This window comes from Lygodium microphyllum, chromosome 3, assembly GCF_053477565.2.
Source record: "Lygodium microphyllum isolate KBCC chromosome 3, Lygodium_microphyllum_v1.1.10, whole genome shotgun sequence".
Taxonomy (NCBI): domain Eukaryota; kingdom Viridiplantae; phylum Streptophyta; class Polypodiopsida; order Schizaeales; family Lygodiaceae; genus Lygodium; species Lygodium microphyllum.
Window position 1 is genome coordinate 140369292 of NC_141137.1, and position 21826 is coordinate 140391117.

Consider the following 21826-nt stretch of genomic DNA (forward strand, 5'->3'; position numbering starts at 1 on the left):
TATTGCAACATCTTTCTAGGGTAGATTTTCTAGCTAGAGTAAAATATTTATGGCTTAAATCTATCCACAAAATTCTACAATGGCATCTCTACAAGTGCCAATGATGCAATGAAGCTCACACCTAATCTAGCAAAGGCCTTGTTTGTTTTAGAAAATAATCATTGTGATCTTGAATAATGCAACCACGACAAAATGAGACCATGCAAGCCTCCAACTTTGCCACGAAATAACTAGCTATAAACTTATTCTCTTAAAGACTCAATAAAAAGTTGAACTAGATGTGCATCAAATCACATGAATGCACCCCACCTGAATTTATCAAAGCTTTCAAAGCAATCGAAAGTCACCCTGTGTTAGGCACATTTAGTCACAAGAAGGATTGGTGGTTGGATAGATGGACTTGTAATGATTTGGCAAAGTGAAATAACTTTGAACAATCTCTAGTTTGGGTAGAGCAATGCACATTTATGGTATCTTGAAAATGGATGATGAGCTCTATTAATGTAAATAGTGTATTGAAAACAACATCAAATTCTAATTGAATGGCTTGCATCATGAAGAATGCAAGTTTGTGATAGGCATGACAATTTAAGTTTTGAGTCAGTGCTATAAACCTTAGCCAAAGACACTAAAAGGCACGCTACATTTACCATCCACACTAGGTTGCATGGCAAAAGCATGAGTTATTTGCTAGGCACAAGGTTAAGGGGATGCAAAAAAGTTGCAACCCCTTATGACGTTGCACTTTTCCTAGTGCAAGTAGGGCCCAATGTATGGCCCAATTGAAGATCCAATGGTTGATGATATTATGGTGATTTATATTGGATGAGGCCTTCAAATCATCTTCTAACCTTGTACTAGTACACCTTATGAGTTATGTACCTTCAATTCACAAGGAATGACCACTCAATGTCCAAATAAGAATGTCATCCTTTTGGTTCAATGATCTAGATGCCTCAACCACTACACTAAGTTCCCTAAGCTTCATGATACTACATCCCTTCATATCTAAAAGGGTATATGGAAACTCAAGGGGCTGATTTATTGCAATTAAATTGAAGACAGACTCAATCAAAGTACAACTTAGCTTCTCCTTTCTAGTGCAGTTGTTAAGAGGTCGATAAGCGAAGTCACTAACCTCCTAAAAGCTTAAGGGTTAGGCAAAGTTCCACACAAAAAGGGAAATTTGAACCTAGGATTTCTCAAACATGAAAACCATAAAAAGATCACATCCTAGAGAAATGTATGTGTGTACCCATAGGTTAGGAGGATCAGCGTCACACACACACACACACACACACACACACACACACACACAGGGCCCACGTTACTACCTCAGCACCTTGCAAGTTCTTTTGTTCTTATCCTTCATCTCTCATGCAAGGCTTCTCTTTCACATGAATTGCTAGTTTCCGACCCTTCTTGTATGTTAATCCAATTACCATCTGAAACAAGACCTCGTCGTAGGAGTTCTCTTGGTGTGGAAAACTTGATAGCCATAACTTAAGTCATACTGAGTCATACGTACAAATACATAGTGCATGCCACCATACCATAAGAATACATTTTTGTGAACATCTTTCCAATAGGGGAAAACTGCTGCTGAAATAATTGCATCCAACTTACCGTCCACAAAACTGAGTGCATTACTAGAGAGTCGAACAGCATAGACATCTGTAGTTGCAGTTCAGAGACGGTGTTCCCATAAAATGACTGTAAATTGTCACTAGCCATAGTAATAAAGCAGCAGCATTATCACAGGATTGACACTTTACACCAGAACCACATGGTTGTTTGCCAGCTAATACTGGATACAGGTGAGACAACATAAAGAAATACAATCTCTCCATTTACAATGTGAACCTGCTACTCGTAGTGGCAAACTCGGCACCGGGATTTCCATTTGTTTGAGAGTGCATCCAACCAACAGCTGTACATAAGTCAACTGGCATCTTTATAGATAGATATACACTAAATTGCCATCAGTTTTGCTCCACTACTATAATTTTCTGTCTATAGAACTGTACATGAGGGGGCACTGCATATTTTGCAGTCATGATCCTTCTGGCCATTTAACCTCCATCTTTTCAACAAGAAATTACTTCCCTGTCTTTAATTGCAAGGGGTTACTCCATTTTCTCGCCGCACTCGAGCACTCCATGAATCAGTTCTCCGTGCCTTCATGGAGCTCCTGTGTTTGAGCTCTGAAAGCTGCCCCTCCCACTGGGATCGCCAATCCGATGGGTGAAATTCCTAAATAAAGACATAGAACTATGTGAGCATAACCACATCAAGAGGACAACAATTCAAAATATGACATGGCCACATCAAGATCACAATGAAGCAGCAAAGATATCGCCAATAAATGGTCATTCCATGTTGACAATGCTCAGATCAAGGGTCCATCTACTTGAAGGGCTCAAGGGAGGGAGAAACGCCACATAGCTGTCTAGAAGTTTAACCTAGCTTTAATGTGTAAACCGGAGCAGCAAGCTCCTGATAGCTACAGAGTTTGACAGGGAGACATAGAACAGTTAATGTTGCCATGAGACACAAACACAAAATATATTTCGATGATGGGAAATGCGGAAGATTGCTGGCCCTCTGATAAACGCAGCATGCATGAGATTTAGCAGTTGAAACCAAGTTTCAGGATCAAATTCTCATTTCCTAAGAAAGAGATTCAAACTCTAATACTAATCATCGGCAAAAGCTGTTTACAGCTATCCCTCCAGTACCTCAATCCAATCAGGACATTGCCAGAGCAACCCTCAATCTTCTAAAACGCAGACATAACTGAAACGGTCAATAGGGACATGAAAGCCCTTAAGGAGCAATTTGGGGTTCGGGGGAGGGAAGAAAAAAGAAGATAGGATGTACGAGATCAATACAAGGCATAGCTATGCACATGTTATATAAGAGTTTAATTAAGATCCCAAACCAGGAAGCGGGTCTTACCCTCTCTGCAGCGTTCCATGGAACCCTTCCGCAAGCGGCGGCAGCAGAGACGTTGCTCATGCCCATGGCGACAGCACGGTCATACATGGCCCTGCGCCAGGGGTCAGAAAGGGTCTCGTAGGCCTCCTGGATTTCGATGAACCGTCTGGTGGATTCCTCCTCGGACTGGGAGCAGACATCCGGGTGGTACTTCCTGGCCATCTGCCGGTAGGCCTGCTTGATGTCAGAGAGGCCTACATCGGGGGTGAGCTCCAGGAGGTCGTACAGGGTGCCCCGTGCGGAGGCGCGGAGAGCCAGGGGCGACCGATTCTTTGATGAACAGGAGGCTGAAGAGGAAAAAGAAGAAGCAGAAGCAGCGCCATGGTTCAGGACAGGAAGACCCGTGAAACAAAAGGATGTGGAGGAAGCAAGAGTCTCACTGATCATGCTTGGATATGGCGCTCTCTCTCTGTGTCTGACTCTCTCTTTTTCTGTGTCTAGCTTTAGCTTGGGAGGAAGTTAGTACCTATTTCATCGGTTTGTCTCTTTGGAGGGAAAGAAAGGCAGGTGGCAAGTCTTCAAGTAGTTGAGACAGAACCCACAAACCAAAAAAAAACAAAACCTACGAGGTACAATTGTACAAAAATCCAAACACGTATTACTTTGTTTTCCTGGCTCCCATGGGCCATCATTTACCCTAGCCCTAGTAACTCTGATTAGTGTTCACCCAAAACATTTTTGATAGCAAATACAAAAACCTCTAACTCAAATTTTTGCAGGGATTTTTGAATCAAATTACATGTATTTGTCATTTTTATAACTAAAATTTTTCAAAAGTTCGAGATTTTAAACCTCTTTCTTTCAATTTTGATTTTTTTTCTTTACAATTCACTTCACATTAAACCTCAGTTTTTCAGTCTGTGATCTCTTTGTGCGTCTATTACTTAAGATATTGCCCACATGATAACATTGGATCATCCACCGTAGTAATGTAAGAGGTACGATCGTGTAACCAAAAAGTTAGTACATGCGAGAGAGTGTGTGTAGCTAGGGTTGGGGGGGTAGTAGTACCACATTCAAGGGAGCATCCTATATTGCATTCCATATAGCTTCCTTTCTCTCCATCTGAAATCCGACGCTCTTCATGGGTTTTGAATTTTCAACAAGTGACTTAATCCTCTTCATTGTGACTCCATCAAGGTCCATGGGAGCTTGTGTACCCTTATCACATTGGATCCGCTAGGATGGGAACCCAAGCATGTGGGTGGGACCTCTTGACAACAATTTGGATTTCAATTTGCTTCTATCATTGTAGCTCCTCTCACTCTTCCTTTGAGAGATGTTCCTGAATCCTTTGCCCTGGTCACTCTCAATTTAGCTTTAGTCCTAGCAATGGAAAGAGCTACACATCAAAGCCAAGCATTAGTTTAGGCAACAAGCTCACATTATTATTATTATTATTAAAGCCAAGCATTAGTTTAGGCAACAAGCTCGCACAATTATTATTGTTAAAGTCAAGCATTAGTTCAGGCAACAAGGTTTAGTCCTAGCAATGGCAAGAGCTACACATCAAATTCAAGCGTTAGTTTAGGCAACAAGCTCACATTATTATTATTATTATTATTAAACAAAACTTCATTTCTTGAGATCCATACTGTCTATGCTAGTTCAACTCCCAAATCAAGCACCTTTGTAAAGGAAATTGTGTTATGACCTTTTTGTCGAACTAGAGTTGATAGGCCTAATGATCTATAATGGTTCTCCACCCAATATGTTGTAAATATTTACACTCTTTTCTGCAATGCAATTTAGTGCTTTTCTTTTTTAAAGGTTACAACACATGCACATGTAAGATTCATTCCATGTCTAAGTATCCCATTCATGTCCTTTAAACCAATCAAAAATTCTGAGACAAAGTTCAACACTGTCTATAGCCTTTTATGTGATGGGTGCCCACTGCTTGCAGTATACAAGTGTATGGGTATTGTAAGTATAGTATAGGTAATACACACGCAATGTAGACACAAGCACCTTTATGCTCAACAATCTCCCACTTGAAGGAAAATGTATCTGTAGTGAGGAGAGAATAAGAAAAAAGTAACAAAGTACAAATATACATAGAGTACAACAAGATGAAGAAAGACATCATCATCCTATGCCCATCATCTTCCTAAGGAAGACAAAATGTTCCGTCGAGAGACTTTTAGTGAGAAGATCTGCAGGATTTGTGTTAGTTGAGATCTTGACAAGATCAATGGACTTGTCCTCAATGACCACTCTAATGAAGTGGTAATGCACCCCAATGTGCTTTGTCTTTGCACATGAGACCAAGATTCTTGACCAACTAAATAACACTTATATAATCAAAATGCAATGTAGGGACCACACCAATAATACCAAGGTCTACACCACCAAACAGCCTAACTAGAGAGCCTCTTTGCAAGTCTCAATGAGACTACAACATACTTTGCCTCTGCCATAGATAGGGCTGTGCATTTCTACACCTTGGACATCCAAGACATAGCACCTCCAGCAAAGGTAAAGACATAGCTAAAGGTGAACTTCCTACCATCTACATGTCCTACACAATCAGTGTCAATGTATCACACAACTCTCTTGTATTTTCGCCACCATAACATATGCACATATCTACATTTCCTTTAAGATACCTTATGATACCTTTCATGGCATCCCAATGTTGCCTACTAGGTGTAGCCATACAGTGTGCCACAACTCACACTGCAAATGCTATCTCAAGGACGAGTGGCTATCATGGCATACATCAAACTACCCATTATGGATACATAAGTGGTCTTGGCCATCTTAGTCTTTTTCTCATTAGACTACGGACAATCTGCCTAACTAACCTTCACATAAGAAGGTAAAGGATAGCCAATAGGATTAACATCTTGCATATGAAACTACTCAAGGACTTTTTGGATGTACTCCTTCTGTGACAAGTAAAGGAGTCTCTTAGAGTAACTATGTGTGATGTGCATCCCAAGAATATATGAGACTTGTCCCATGTCTTCATCTCAAAGCATTTCTTGAGCTGACATTTTAAGACATCTAGCTCATCATGAGCTCTGGGAATCAATATATCATCCACATAGAGTACCAAAATCATAAGGCTACCATCATACGCCTTCTTCACATATAAACACGGATCCATACCAATACGGGTATATCAACTTGTGGTACCATTCGCTAGGTGCCTACTTAAGGCCATAAATGCTCTTTCTCAACTTGCATACTAGGTGTTTGTTGCCTTTTTCCTCGATGCCCTTAGGCTATTGTATATAAATCGCATCATGCAAATTCCCATGTAAGAAAGTTGTCTTTACATCCATCTTATAAAGGTTCGAATCTAACTAGGAAACCAAAGCTAATACCAAAGGGTGGTGATCTTGACTGAACAACGTTGGAAGATTCTCCTTAAAGTCAATCCCCTACAAAGATAAGTGGCTGAAAATAGAGTGAAACTCATTTAAGTGGGTGGACATGGAAGTCCCCTCATTGATATGAAGGTCATGTGAGTTGCTTCAGCCAATACATTTGAGAGGCAAGGCTTGTCATAGGCATTATGGATCTTCTCCCATAACTGCCATTGATTGTGCCTAGAAACAATATTATAGAATACCTACTTAGAGAGAGATCAAATGATTGTAGATTTACGTAAGTCATCCAATTCAACCCAATCCTCCTCATCAAAGTTTTTAGGCTTTATACCCTCATGTCTCAATGGATTAATATGCAATTTCTGCACCAAAACTTGCCACATATATGCCTTCTAGTAGCTATAATTAGTACCATCCAATTTGTTAATGTTAAAGATGGCACCGTCATTTGATCCACCAAACATCATGTCAACAAATGAAAGCACAACACAAGAAGATAGCCTATTGTAAATGACTCTAAATCATCCCCACATCATAGCTAAAACAAGGTCCAAATGAAAGAAGACACCAAAGTGTAGGGTTGTCCACTAACCACCATTAATGAACTAATTAAAGCATTTGCTCTCATGAAGAATGCATAAACCTACAATTATAAAATTATTGTAATAAATGAAATAGTGAATCCAATATTAACAATGGGAAATCGATCAAGAAAATCCAAGCTCACACTGCTAGGTATATTCTGCAACAAATAGGATATGCAAGAGCAGCTAGCAACAAAGATGCATACAATTGGTACCAAGATCTGTTACAACCTCAATGTGTTAGTAAACCATACATCCACTAGGCATAGACATGATGCACGTAGTAGGTCTCAAGAGGAATAAAAGAGAACTGCCAAATGACTAAGGTAAGGAAGCTAAATACATAACCAAGTAGTGTGTATAGATTACTGGCATCACTCTAATAGAAATAGGCATTGGGTCCAAAGCATGAATCAAATTAGCCCATTGAAGAGTAATTGCATCCAAGAAGCATCAAGAGAGTATATACATATCTCAATGAATCCCCACTGTATCAATAAAGTAAGCTCAAGCTTAGCTACATAATGAAGCCAAAAGCTCAATGCAAATATCCAAGTGATAGGTATCTCCAAGTGGAACAAAATAGAATGTCAAATGAACAATACAATCTCAATACATCATGCACAAGACATTCAATCATCCAAGATACATAAAGCACATGATTGGGAGCATAAAACCTAATAAAATCTTCAAGTCAGTAACTATGTAAGCCACTATAGCAACCAAAGCATGTAACCACAGCCAAGATGAATGCCACCACCAAGCTCAAATCAAGATCATATCCAAGCATGTATCCCAAGGTGAAGCATTAATACGTCCCAATGAAGTACACAATAGCATCAAAGAGCAATAGGCATATATTTTCCCTGTGTAAATGCTTGTTGCCCTGTTTATTATAGCAATGAAGATGGCTATGTAAATTGAGCAATGGAAGCTCAAAGTAGCCCACAAAGCATCTCAAAACATTACTCAAGCATGTATCAAAGATCTAGCATCAAATGAACATCAATATGAGCAATACGAGAACCACAATATCTAAGAATACATGGTTCCCGGTTTGTAACAATACTTCTACTATATATTATAGCAAATGAGAAATGTGTAGGGCTCAAATAAATGCCCAAAGTCAAGGATCCAATGTTGGAAGTGTCCAAGGCGAGTTCTAAGGTGTTTATGAAGTGTTAGAGGCTACCAAGAAAGTGTCAAATGATGATGAGATGATGTCTTATCAGGCCTGGGAAATAGGCGCAAAACATATTGAGCTAAACTGATGGCTTGTTGGTATTGCTAAAATGAAAGCTCACTTGGGTAGTTTGAGGACACTTCAATGTAGCCTCTAGAATTGCGTGATGTGGCTTTGATCAACCAAAAAGAAGGGGACCATCAAATTCATACTTGCAAGCTAAAGCCATGGTGAGTGAATGATTGTAGGTATTCAAATGCAAGTTGAAGAAATGACAAGTGTAGCTCCTCGATCAAGTTCTAATACCAATTGAAGGGAGAAGCTTAAGTGGAAGCACGGGCAAGCAAAAGCAAAAGAGGTGCAAGCTATGGAGGATGGAGCAAGAGAGCAAGAGAGAGAGAGACTCAAGATATGGGATTCCAATAGTTACAATGTGTGACCGACCTTACCTCATTCAATAGTAACTAAAAGAATAAAGAATGAAGTGACAATGATGGGTGCCCACCACTTGCAGTGTACAAGTGTGCCAATACTATAAGTGTAGTGAATACATGGGCAACATAGGCACATGCGCCTTTACCCCCAACATTTCTCTTCTCCTTCTTGAAATGCCTTCTTTGACCTAGCTCCCTACAATGTTTTTTTGTTTCTTACAACTAGTGGTAACCCTTTATGACCAAAAGTAAAAGCCATTGCTTGATCAAACCATCCGTATGTAGGGACTTAGGGAGTTTTGAATGAAAGCATATTACTCACCATTTTGGCCTTTTCAACAAAAAACATGTTCACTATACAAGGACTTGGGGAGTCTCAAATGAATGCATATCGATCACCATTTTGACCTTTGCAACAAAAAACAAGTTCACTTTTCTAATTTGACTTGTTCATGCAAAGATCTATTTCTCCCTTAACGGGGAGTCTATGCATAACACCCAACAAGCTAGCACTATATGTGAATGAATTGAATGTAAGTTGTGAGCCAAGTGACTACTTCATCTTGCAAATCACCTCCAAAGCTAACATGGCCTAGCTCTAAGCCATGTTGATCTAAGGCTATATGTGTCCCAACCTAAGCTTTTTCTTATGTGGACCACATGCACTTAATTAATGGCTTACCTTTGATGACAATTAGTAGTAAAACTCTTAAGGATGACAACCCTTGTTATGTCATGGTGGGGTCACATTCGGACAAGTTTACATGGAGTGCCCAAGGGGATATAAACTATAGTAGTTTCCATTAAGAAAAGCATATACAATTTGTTATTTATGATAAAAATTATATATATAAGCTTTTTTTGTCACTTACAATGATATGCCAAGCAATTGTGATAAAATTACATGGAATTTATTCAAGTTTTGTGTGTGTACATGCACATGCTATGCCCCCAAGTGTGTGTGCATGAGCAATCTAGCCAAGTTTAGTTAATATTTTTGGAATACAAAAATTCATTTCATGTGTGTGGCCAACTTTCAATAGAGGTTTATGTGTTATGGCTTAAAGGAGATGACTCAATGTTAGATAGAACCTAATAATGCTTTGAAGGCTACACCATGTGGAATCAAAGGAGATGAATCAATGTATTCACAACAAGTTGGATAGAACCTATAATGCTTTGAAGGCTACCCCATGTTGAATGTTACATATGCTAATGATATGAGATAAGGTGTCCATTACTAGATGTCAACATTCAAACAAAATTTTGTGGGAATTAATACAAAATTTTCAACATAAATACTCGTAGGTTTTTCGCCAAGGCCTTGAATGGCCTCTCACAAGAATATGACTAAGATTGGCTCATCTATATCAAATTTAAAACCTTTTGACAATGTTTTGGAGCTTAGCTTTTAATTTTTGCCCAAGGTTAGATGTGGAATTCCTATAATGTATAGATCTTTTACTATGCCCATTGGAAAAGCACAACCCAAGGTCTGAACTCACACCCGTCAAACTCAACCCACACTCAAACAATTGTGATCCCATTGGACATATGTGCAAGTCTTATTGCCATGTCATCCTTTGAATGCTACAACCAAGATTTATTGTGTATTGCTCATGAGTCCCCTATGGGTGTTGTTTGTTTTATTCAATATGTGCAAAGAGGGAGTTTGAAACTCCTTCCTTCAAGAAAACGACTACTCAAACCATCTTTTCCGCAATTTTAGATGGTATGTTTGTGTGCTTGCATTGAGTGGAAAACTTAACATAAATATATATATTATAAAGGTAAAGCTAGGAGAAGGTCTAAACATCGGAATAGAGATGTCACCTTATAGTATAGCAATGTTTATTCTCTGTAACTTATGTGCACCTTGTTTACAACTACTTTGACATGTTTATGCAATTTCACAATATACGAATATCAAAATAGGGCTATGTGTTCAAGCTTATAACATGTGTGGAATTACTTGAACACACGTGCATGATCCGAGTTGTGCATGTGAATGATGCAAATATTCCTCATAATACAATTATGCATTATTTTTTAGTACAAGCATGTAAAGGTGTAAGACATAATATATAAAACACAATCACGCATATCCATAGATCCATTCATATATTTATGAGGAATAAGTTCCTTAATAAGAATAGGAAAGCATTAGTTCAAGCAATATGATTGCATGTGCATGGAGATTATCCACACAATAATTTGTTCAATACATTTATATAATTGTGTAGATAATGTCCAAAAGACTAGGTGGACTATTGTCAATAAAACAAAGTATCTATCTATGTAGCAAATGACTAATGCCTAGAATAGGTAGGGCCCATTCAGTCTTCTCCTACTTGTTGACTTGCTACTCTTTTGGTGAAAAGATCTAGTTGGAAGCACATCTAGCTCCACTAATGTGCCACTAAAAATGAGGGCATGAAATCTCAACCTCACATAGGTTCCTATTGGCCCATGAACAATTTTTTTCCTCCACTAATTTGCATCCCAAGGTGGTTAACACCTTCTAGAACATTTCTTTTTCTAAGGTTCCCACCCTCTAGAACATTTCTAGATATTATAGAGGCGTTGCTTATCTCCATTTCCATCTCCTTTCACACTCGCTTGAGATAAAATTTAGATCCAAGTGTCACTTCCAACCAATGGTGTGCATGACAATGTGCAAAAGTCTAGGTTTAAAATGTATGCATGCCTACAAGAGAGTGAATACTTGGTTGTTGTGTACATTGAAATTCATTTGCTAAGTTTATATGTTGTAATCTATTACATTGCATTTTCATATCCTCTATCAAATAGCATGGTGTTGCCTTACCCATAGGGCGAAGATGTTAGAATCAATGTTATTGCCCAACTAAAGTAGAATTAAAGCCATCACATTACAAAGACTTGTCTCTTCCATTGACAACTTCCTTCACCATATATTCAATTAATAACTTTGATGGGAGAAAGGGGGCAAACACAACATTTTTGAACTATCTATCAAGATAATAATGTAGCATGGTACTAGCATTATGTGTAATGCCTTGCCAAATTCATCAATTATCATACTTAGATAAACCACTATGACCATCTAAAATTTGAGAGTATAGAGTAGATAATAAGTTAAGTAAATGAAATCAAATTCATATAGCTTAATTGAACAACATGATCATTATGGTCCATATTGCCAATACTTGTGGACATGGTTTTTTGTGAAGCCGACACAAACATATTCCACTAACAATCAAAGTCCATCAAAATTGTCCTAATCGAAGCCTCTAAATTCCAACCCTTTACTTTATTCTTATCTCTTTGGCTTCTTTTCCTTTTAGAGACAAGCTTCCTTAAGGGCCATGCTTGTCTCTCATGATTGTACATCTTATCTTTTTGTGGGTCTCATACACCATTATAATACATATATGTGGTCTCTTACCTCTTGTCCTATTTAATACATATATGTGGTCTCTTACCTCTTGTCCTATTTAATACATATATGTGGTCTCTTACCTCTTGTCCTATTTAATATGATTGAGCATTAGAAAACTTGATAAATTGAAGAAAAAAGATGGTAGCCAAGCTTGTGTGGCAAATAGAAATTCGAAGCTTAAAGAAGATATCAACATTTCAATGAGATGCCGTGAATTCAAGATAGAGAGATATAAGCATAAAGTTAGCTTCTCTCTCTCTCTCATGCCTTGAATGTATCTTGGTATTAGTCCTATTAAATAAGAAATTCCTCCTCCTCCAAACAGCAATATGTTTTGGGAGTTGAGGCTTGGACATGAGGACAATCATGTATTGATACGCACAAAATAAATACAAACACATATGCATGCGTGCACACACACGAAGTCTGTGTGTGTGTGTGCGCGTGCATGTGCGTGCATGCGTGCAAAGACTATTGTGGGATGAGGAGGGTGGTAAGGTAGAGAAGAAACTTGCATGTACAACCAACTATCTACCTCTCTCATAAAGACACATACTTTTTATGCTTGTCTTGGAGAAAGCACTTGCTCCTTCAATCTCTTGCAAATATCAAAAGCAAGACTATACTTGTGCTTGTGGTACATTTGATTGCAAATAAAGGTTTTGAGATAGGGTTTGGAAAGTTGATAGATCATTATGTTATCTTTAGCTCTATCCAATCACACTCTACAAATGTTTGGATTTCATACCCTCTTCTTCATTTTAATTTCCAAAGAGAAAAGTATTGGAGAGGAACTTGTCTATCTAGCTTTTCTATTCCATACACGAAAACAGAGGCAAGCTCACACACACACACACACACACACACACACACACACACACACAGATATCACCTTTTAAAATCAAACACATTTTCTATCTTTTTTGTGGGCCAAGGCCTAAAATGATCAATGTAATGCATTAACTTGAGAGATAGTCTCAAAGAGAAAAAATTATCATTGCTACGGGTAGGGCACACCTCTCTTTGATTTTAAAAGGTGATCTCTCTCTCTCTCTCTCTCTCTCTCTCTCTCTCTCTCTCTCTCTCTCTCTCTCTCTCTCTCTCTCATATGCAATAATATAGATATAGAAGGGTGCCATATAAAGAATCTCTTTACAGATTGAATAGAAAAGGAGTGTATTTTATTTAATAAAATCTCACAAATAAAGGTATTTATAAGTAGTCCTTGAATGCACATTATATAGAGGGTATACATATAGTTAAAAATTTTTGTAAGGGATTTTCCTAAAGGGGTGATGTAGAGTTTCTTTAGCATGTGACTATTCAAGGATGCAAAACTTCACTTGACTATATCTTTCTAAAATGAATATAGCTAAAAGCATGTGTAGATAGAAATTACTAGGATGTATAATAGCATAAAGGATCAATCAATAATTATGAAAATATAGCAATGTCTTCCTATTGTAGTCAATAATTATTATAAGATCCTCCTAATGCTTGATAGTCATTGGACCATAGGGATCAACATGTAGCAACCCTAAAGAATTAGTCAATGAGTGTTGGATTTAAGGATGTTAACTTGAGTTCAAGACGGAGAAAAAAAATTCCAATAAAGTCCAAGAAAACTCCAAATGCGAAGACAAAGGAAGAAGCAGGAAGGGAAATAGAGAAAAGCACAAGGGCGGCCTCAAAAGCTAAGTCAAAGGCAAAATCACATTTTTAAATGCAAGGAGCTCCCAAAACTTTTGTAAAAGAGCGCCAAGCTCCCTCTTGTGCAAATTTTAAAGGGCAGACAGGCATAGGTAATGAGAAAGGGCAACTAGAAGGGAATGGGAAAAAGGGAACCTTGCCACAATGGCTAATCATGTAAAAAGGGGGGATGGGTGCCCAAAGGGATAAGGGTTTTGTATATAAACTCAAAAGTGAATGAGAAGCTCATTCTTGGGTATGTGGCTAAAGTGGACTCTTCTTCTTTCCTTCTTCTCTCCTTCTTGCTTGCTTTTGTGTGCGAGAGAGGGAGTGTGAGAGTGTGAGGGAGTGAGTGTGTGAGGGTGAGGGATCTTGGAGAAGAAGCTCTCCATCATCTCCTCTCTTCTTCTTCTCTTCTCTTGTCTCGTGCACAGCTATGGAGGATGGAGCTTGGAGGTTGAGGCTTGAGGATGCTTGAGCTCACATCATGAATTGTGGAGCTACCACCTTTCTTGAAGGAGGAGGCTACTCATTCATGCATCAAGGTAAGCTCACTATACCTCGGTAGGATCGAAGGCACGTCAGCTAGGTGAGAGAGAGCCATTTGTGCTCACATGAAACGTTTGAAGCAATAAGCGGTCCGTGGTGCACAGATCGGACGCCGTATGCGCGCGTAGTGAGCGTCAGAAGGTCCCCAAGAACAAAAGAACTCTACTTTTTACACAAAAACCAATTAAGAAAGCTTGCACGACATGAACAAGAGACTAATTGGGTGCAATCTTCCCCCATGCCTTGTGTGAGCACTCCACAAAGCATGTATTTAATATATTATTCATCTTCAAGCTCAAATAATAGCCCAAATTACAAAATAGCACGCTTTAGCTTTTGAGTTTGCTTTTGTGCCAATAAAGAATTAAAGCTAATGGGTGCCCAAGAAGTCAGGCGGTACCCAAATACAATGTCCAATACAAGTATTTAAATTGTGCGCCCATGCGCATACAAAAATAATAAATAAATATCAAGCGCTTTGATAAATAAGCGTGACAAAATATAGGCGCCATGCCTAATATATGCGCCCATAAAAAATTAATGATAATTTTGAATACACACTATCCTCCAATGCTTCCCACTGCCACCGCTGCTTGCTCTACACATCAACTGAAGCATTCACAATTGTTTAAAAAATAATACAATTAAATCGACAAAAGTGAATACCTAGCAGTCTTCAGCTACAAAAATAAATTGGTTAGAAATCAATCCTAACCTTAATTTATTACGAGTGCGCACTCTAAACTCATAAATGTTTATTGATTTAAATATGTATTTTGCGGAATCACTCGCTATGGAATCACCCATGTACATATAAAATTAACAAAACGCCCGAAAAGGATAGGCGTCCCCATTGACTTCTCGCACAAAGAATCCACTTTGTGTATGAGCCCCAGTAATAATAAAATTTTACGGAATCCACCGCAAAACCTCACAGAATCCACCGTGGAATATGCCTCCCGGCATTATATTCTTCACTCAATATATTCACCAATTTTAATTTCTAGATTATGCACCTCTTGTGTTCCATTATATCTCGTACCTAGGAATGCAGCCTTGATGCGATAGTGTGTAGAAACAGTTTGTAAATTCAATTCTTTGACTAACTTTGCATAAATAAAGTCATGTGTGCTCCCATCATCATGTAAAATAGTCTTTTCTTTACCATGCACAAAACATTTCATTGTTAACAAAGAATGGGGAGTTGGCATACCTGGCAAAGTATCCGAAGTAGTACCAATGTCGTCATCATCTTCCGTAAAGTCCAACATTTCCTCACGTTCTTCTTCTTCTATTGCTCCCAGATAATTGATATGGATAGGTGGCTTTTTGGTTTGACAATTGGCTGCTAGATGTTCAGGTTGATGACATTTGTAACAAACTATGGGTTTTGCTTTAGATACATTATTGGTAATGGCAGGAAGTTTAGGAATGTTGAGATTTGACTATGAGGATGGCTTAGGGTTTGGATTGGTGTTTGATGGCAAGGCAGGTGGTCGTGTCCAAGATTTATGGAATGAAGATGGAAGAAAACGACTTTGATTGAATCTTCGAAATTTGAATTGAATTGTTTGGAACCAAAGTTACCATTAGTTGGAAATTGTTGTGGTCGCTTGTCTCTTTCGCGAATCTTGTCTTCAGTGTCATGAGCGAAGGAAATTGCATCTTCAAGGGTTGTTGGCTTGAACATATTGACTTCCGTATAGAAATGTCCAAGTAGGCCAAACATAAACTTGCGTTTATGAGTTGCTTTAGGTACATCTTCGAACATACGTAGTTGTAGCAGGGCATTCCAGAAACGTTCGGTGTATTGGGAAATAGGTTCGCAATCCCTTTGTTGTAGAAGATCCCATTGCTTGATAGTTTTTTCATGGAATTGAGGAGGAAGGAAATTCTGCAAAAATTTCTTTTGGAAAGTCTTCCATGTAGTAGGGCAATCAACGCTCTTGCGGACCACAGTCCACCATAAGGATGCTCGGTCAACTAAATGGTTAGCGACACATTTAATTTTGTCTTTCTCAGCATATGTTTCTTCGTGGAAGTAATCATCAAATTGACTGATAAAAGCAAGTATAGTCTTTTCATCGTGTGATCCATTAAAAGTACGAAATTTGAAGTTTTTTTTACTTATCTTTGTTTCTTTGCGAATGGATTGGGCTTCAAGTGTTGCATCGATGGTACGTCATATAAGATCTTCGGATTGTGATCTATCTTGGTCGGTGGTAGATCGTTGAAAATTGGCCAATTGAACTTGCAAAGCTTGTCAGGCTCTTCGTTCTTCTTCGAGCTACATCATAATCAAATCCAACTTTTGCTCCATTGTTGGTTCGGGTAGATCACCTTCAGCCATAAGATCGTCCATGTTTTGTTCAGTCATCCTGCAAAATTCCAAAAAACCTCACACTCTCGAAATCTTATTACCATGATGAGCGTAGCTCAAAGGCGGGTTTACAAGGCTTGTATATTTTGTTTGGCTTTTTGTAGTCTTTTTCCTTTACGATTGCGGTATTCGTTGTCACAACCATCTTCCAAGAGAATAGTGTTGCGTAGAAACTGCGTATGAACTGGGTATGGGTTGCGTATGAACTTCTGTTCTTACTGAAACTGGTTCAGCAAGTCTAGAAGTGTGAACAGGGACTTCCCGAAGCTCCAAAACCAGTTCAGCTTACACACAGTGTGAACGGCCGCTATAAGAGTTGTTGGAGATGACTTTAGTGACTTTGGTGACTTGCAGGATTAAGAGAGCTTGGACTTTAGAGCTTAAGTGGCTCAGTTTAATTTTCATGGATATCAGTATGTTCTCGGCGGAATCGACGGTAGTCAGTTTATACTGACGCCGCTGGCGGAAAAATCCTTGTCTTTAAGCTTTTTAATAAGCTTATTATTAAGCTTAATAAGCTTATTGTTAAAGCTTTTGAAGCTTTTGAGCTATGGAGTAAATTGTCTTATCTGTATCACTACGACTTGTTGAAGGAAGTATCCACGTGGTCCTCCACCTATACAGAGGCTGTTCTCTTGTGATCAAAGAGTGCAGAAGGGGGTTCTTGACTGCCAGGAACACGTTGGTATCGACTGTTCACGACGAAACTGACTGTAGAGCTCGATTGTTCCAGGAGCTCCGCCTTCATGCGAGATGGTAAGCGATTGGAAGCTCTCAATCTCAGCTTCGCTCTAATACCACTGGTGCACAGATCGAATGCCGTATGCGTGCGTAGTGAGCGTCAGAAGGTCCCCAAGAACAAAAGAACTCTACTTTTTACACAAAAACCAATGAAGAAAGCTTGCACGACATGAACAAGAGACTAATTGGGTGCAATCTCCCCCTTGTGTGAGCGCTCCACAAAGCATGTATTTTATATATTATTCATCTTCAAGCTCAAATAATAGCCCAAATTACAAAATAGCACGCTTTAGCTTTTGAGTTTGCTTTTGTGCCAATAAAGAATTAAAGCTAATGGGTGCCCAAGAAGTCAGGTGGTACCCAAATACAATGTCCAATACAAGTATTTAAATTGTGCGCCCATGCGCATACAAAAATAATAAATAAATATCAAGCACTTTGATAAATAAGCGTGACAAAATACGCCATGCCTAATATATGCGCCCATAAAAAATTGATGATAATTTTGAATACACGCTATCCTCCAATGCTTCCCACTGCCACCGCTGCTTGCTCTACACATCAACTGAAGCATTCACAATTGTTTAAAAAATAACACAATTAAATCGACAAAAGTGAATACCTAGCAGTCTTCAGCTACAAAAATAAATTGGTTAGAAATCAATCCTAACCTTAATTTATTACGAGTGCGCACTCTAAACTCATAAATGTTTATTGATTTAAATATGTATTTTGCGGAATCACTCGCTATGGAATCACCCATGTACACATAAAATTAACAAAACGCCCGAAAAGGATAGGCGTCCGCATCGACTTCTCGCACAAAGAATCCACTTTGTGTATGAGCCCTAGTAATAATAAAATTTTACGGAATCCACCGTAAAACCTCACGGAATCCACCGTGGAATATGCCTCTCGGCATTATATTCTTCACTCAGTATATTCACCAATTTTAATTTCTAGATTATGCACCTCTTGTGTTCCATTATATCTCGTACCTAGGAATGCAGCCTTGATGCGATAGTGTGTAGAAACAGTTTGTAAATTCAATTCTTTGACTAACTTTGCATAAATAAAGTCATGTGTGCTCCCATCATCATGTAAAATAGTCTTTTCTTTACCATGCACAAAACATTTCATTGTTAACAAAGAATGGGGAGTTGGCATACCTGGCAAAGTATCCGAAGTAGTACCAATGTCGTCATCATCTTCCGTAAAGTCCAATATTTCCTCACGTTCTTCTTCTTCTATTGCTCCCAGATAATTGATATGGACAGGTAGCTTTTTGGTTTGACAATTGGCTGCTAGATGTTCAGGTTGATGACATTTGTAACAAACTATGGGTTTTGCTTTAGATACATTATTGGTAATGGCAGGAAGTTTAGGAATGTTGAGATTTGACTGTGAGGATGGCTTAGGGTTTGGATTGGTGTTTGATGGCAAGGCAGGTGGTCGTGTCCAAGATTTACGGAATGAAGATGGAAGAAAACGACTTTGATTGAATCTTCGAAAATTTGAATTGAATTGTTTGGAACCAAAGTTACCATTAGTTGGAAATTATTGTGGTCGCTTGTCTCTTTCGCGAATCTTGTCTTCAGTGTCATGAGCGAAGGAAATTGCATCTTCAAGGGTTGTTGGCTTGAACATATTGACTTCCGTATAGAAATGTCCAAGTAGGCCAAACATAAACTTGCGTTTATGAGTTGCTTTAGGTACATCTTCGAGCATACGTAGTTGCAGCAGGGCATTCCAGAAACGTTTGGTGTATTGGGAAATAGGTTCGCAATCCCTTTGTTGTAGAAGATCCCATTGCTTGATAGTTTTTTCATGGAATTGAGGAGGAAGGAAATTCTGCAAAAATTTCTTTTGGAAAGTCTCCCATGTAGTAGGGCAATCAACGCTCTTGCGGACCACAGTCCACCATAAGGATGCTCGGTCAACTAAATGGTTAGCGACACATTTAATTTTGTCTTTCTCAGCATATGTTTCTTCGTGGAAGTAATCATCAAATTGATTGATAAAAGCAAGTATAGTCGTTTCATCGTGTGATCCATTAAAAGTAGAAACTGCGTATGAACTGGGTATGGCCTGCGTATGAACTTGTGTTCTTACTGAAACTGGTTCAGCAAGTCTAGAAGTGTGAACAGGGACTTTCCGAAGCTCCAAAACCAGTTCAGCTTACACACAGTGTGAACGGCCACTATATGAGTTGTTGGAGATGACTTTAGTGACTTTGGTGACTTGCAGGATTAAGAGAGCTTGGACTTTAGAGCTCAAGTGGCTCAATTTAATTTTCATGGACATCAGTATGTTCTCGGCGGAATCGACGACAGTCAGTTTATACTGACGCCGCTGGCGGAAAAATCCTTGTCTTTAAGCTTTTTAATAAGCTTATTATTAAGCTTAATAAGCTTATTATTAAGCTTAATAAGCTTATTATTAAGCTTAATAAGCTTATTGTTAAAGCTTTTGAAGCTTTTGAGCTATGGAGTAAATTGTCTTATCTGTATCACTACAACTTGTTGAAGGAAGTATCCACGTGGTCCTCCACCTATACAGAGGCTGGTCTCTTGTGATCAAAGAGTGCAGAAGGGGGTTCTTGACTGCCAGGAACACGGTGGTATCGACCGTTCGCGACAAAACTGACTGTAGAGCTCGATCGTTCTAGGAGCTCCGCCTTTGTGCGAGATGGTAAGCGATTGGAAGCTCTCGATCTCAGCTTTACTCTAATACCACTGGTGCACAGTTCGAATGCCATATGCGTGCGTAGTGAGCGTCAGAAGGTCCCCAAGAACAAAAGAACTCTACTTTTTACACAAAAACCAATGAAGAAAGCTTGCACAACATGAACAAGAGACTAATTGGGTGCAATTTCCCCCTTGTGTGAGCGCTCCACAAAGCATGTATTTTATATATTATTCATCTTCAAGCTCAAATAATAGCCCAAATTACAAAATAGCACGCTTTAGCTTTTGAGTTTGCTTTTGCAAAATAGCACGCTTTAGCTTTTGAGTTTGCTTTTGTGACAATAAAGAATTAAAGGTAATGGGCACCCAAGAAGTCAGGCGGTACCCAAATACAATGTCCAATACAAGTATTTAAATCATGTGCCCATGCACATACAAAAATAATAAATAAATATCAAGTGCTTTGATAAATAAGCACGACAAAATATAGGCGCCATGCCGAAGATACGCGCCCATAAAAAATTAATGATAATTTTGAATACACGCTATCCTCTAATGCTTCCCATTGCCACCGCTGGTTGCTCTACACATCAACTGAAGCATTCACAATTGTTAGAAAAATAAAACAATAAAACCGACAAAAGTGAATATCTAGCAGTCTTTAGCTACAAAAATAAATTGGTTAGAAATCAATCCTAACCTTAATTTATTACGAGTGTGCACTCTAAACTCATAAACATTTATTAATTTAAATATGTATTTTTCGGAATCACCTGCTATGGAATCACCCATGTACACATAAAATTAACAAAACACCCGAAAAGGATAGGTGTCCCCATCGACTTCTCACACAAAGAATCTACTTTGTGTATGAGCCCCGGTAATAATAAAATTTTACGGAATCCACCACATACCTCACGGAATCAGCCATGGAATATGCCTCCTAGCATCAGTCCGTGGGTCTTGGCGGTTGAGCGTGAGCTCCCTCTACATTTTGCTTCTGTTGTCGGAACCGATAGATTCAATCTTGAGCACTTGTGTGTCTCAAATTGAGCAATGAAGTAAGGGTTTTATCCTTGAACTAGAGCTTGAGATAGGTAGGATATTTTGGGGTTTTAATCTTTGCAACAAGTATGTATTTTGGTTTTTTAATGATTAGGCAAGTAGGAGGAATCATTTCAGTATTTGGGTTTTGATTTTTCTTGCATTTAGAGTAGCATAGGATCGAGAAATCAAAGTAAAAAGTGTTAGGTTGCTACTGTAAAACAGGTCCAAACAAGACACAAAACGAGAAAAATGAAGAAAAAGAGTGCTTAGATGTGTTAATGTTGCAAGGGGAGTGATTGGAGAGGTCAAAGGGCAAGGGTTTAAAACCCAAGAGATCAAGGGAGAAGCTCATTTGCAATAGTAGCACAGAGAGAGAGAGAGAGAGAGAGAGAGAGAGAGAGAGAGAGAGAGAGAGAGAGAGAGAGAGAGAGAGAGAGAGAGAGAGAGAGAGAGAGAGAGAGAGAGAGAGAGAGAGAGAGAGAGAGAGAGAGAGAGAGAGAGAGAGAGAGAGAGCTTGGAGAAACCCATTCCTTGCAACCGATCGATCGATCTCTACGAGCATTTTTCAAGCACGTCAGGTATATATAGACCTCAATCTTTGTCCATTGATTTATTCTGGAAGTGCTTGCTACCTAGTATGCTATAGATCACACAAACAAATCAAAAATTGTCTTTGTTGTTGCCATGCACCATTGCACTCGGCTTGTCTGAGTCACAAACTTCTCGGATGGCCACTTCAGGCCAAACCCCAGAATTGGCCCTCGGCCACATTCGGC

At 38.8% G+C, this 21826-nt stretch overlaps 1 protein-coding gene across 1 annotated transcript; it reads right to left on the minus strand.

The window, feature by feature from the left end:
* Positions 1–1550: 1550 nt before the first annotated feature.
* On the minus strand, positions 1551–3505 carry LOC148038958 (chaperone protein dnaJ 20, chloroplastic-like). Its single transcript, XM_087674824.1, has 2 exons — positions 2959–3505; positions 1551–2253 (listed from the first exon to the last, which is right to left on the minus strand). The coding sequence occupies exons 1-2, from the start codon at positions 3382–3384 to the stop codon at positions 2113–2115; spliced, it is 567 nt and encodes a 188-aa protein (XP_087530950.1). The 5' UTR covers positions 3385–3505; the 3' UTR covers positions 1551–2112.
* Between the last annotated feature and the right edge of the window lie 18321 nt (positions 3506–21826).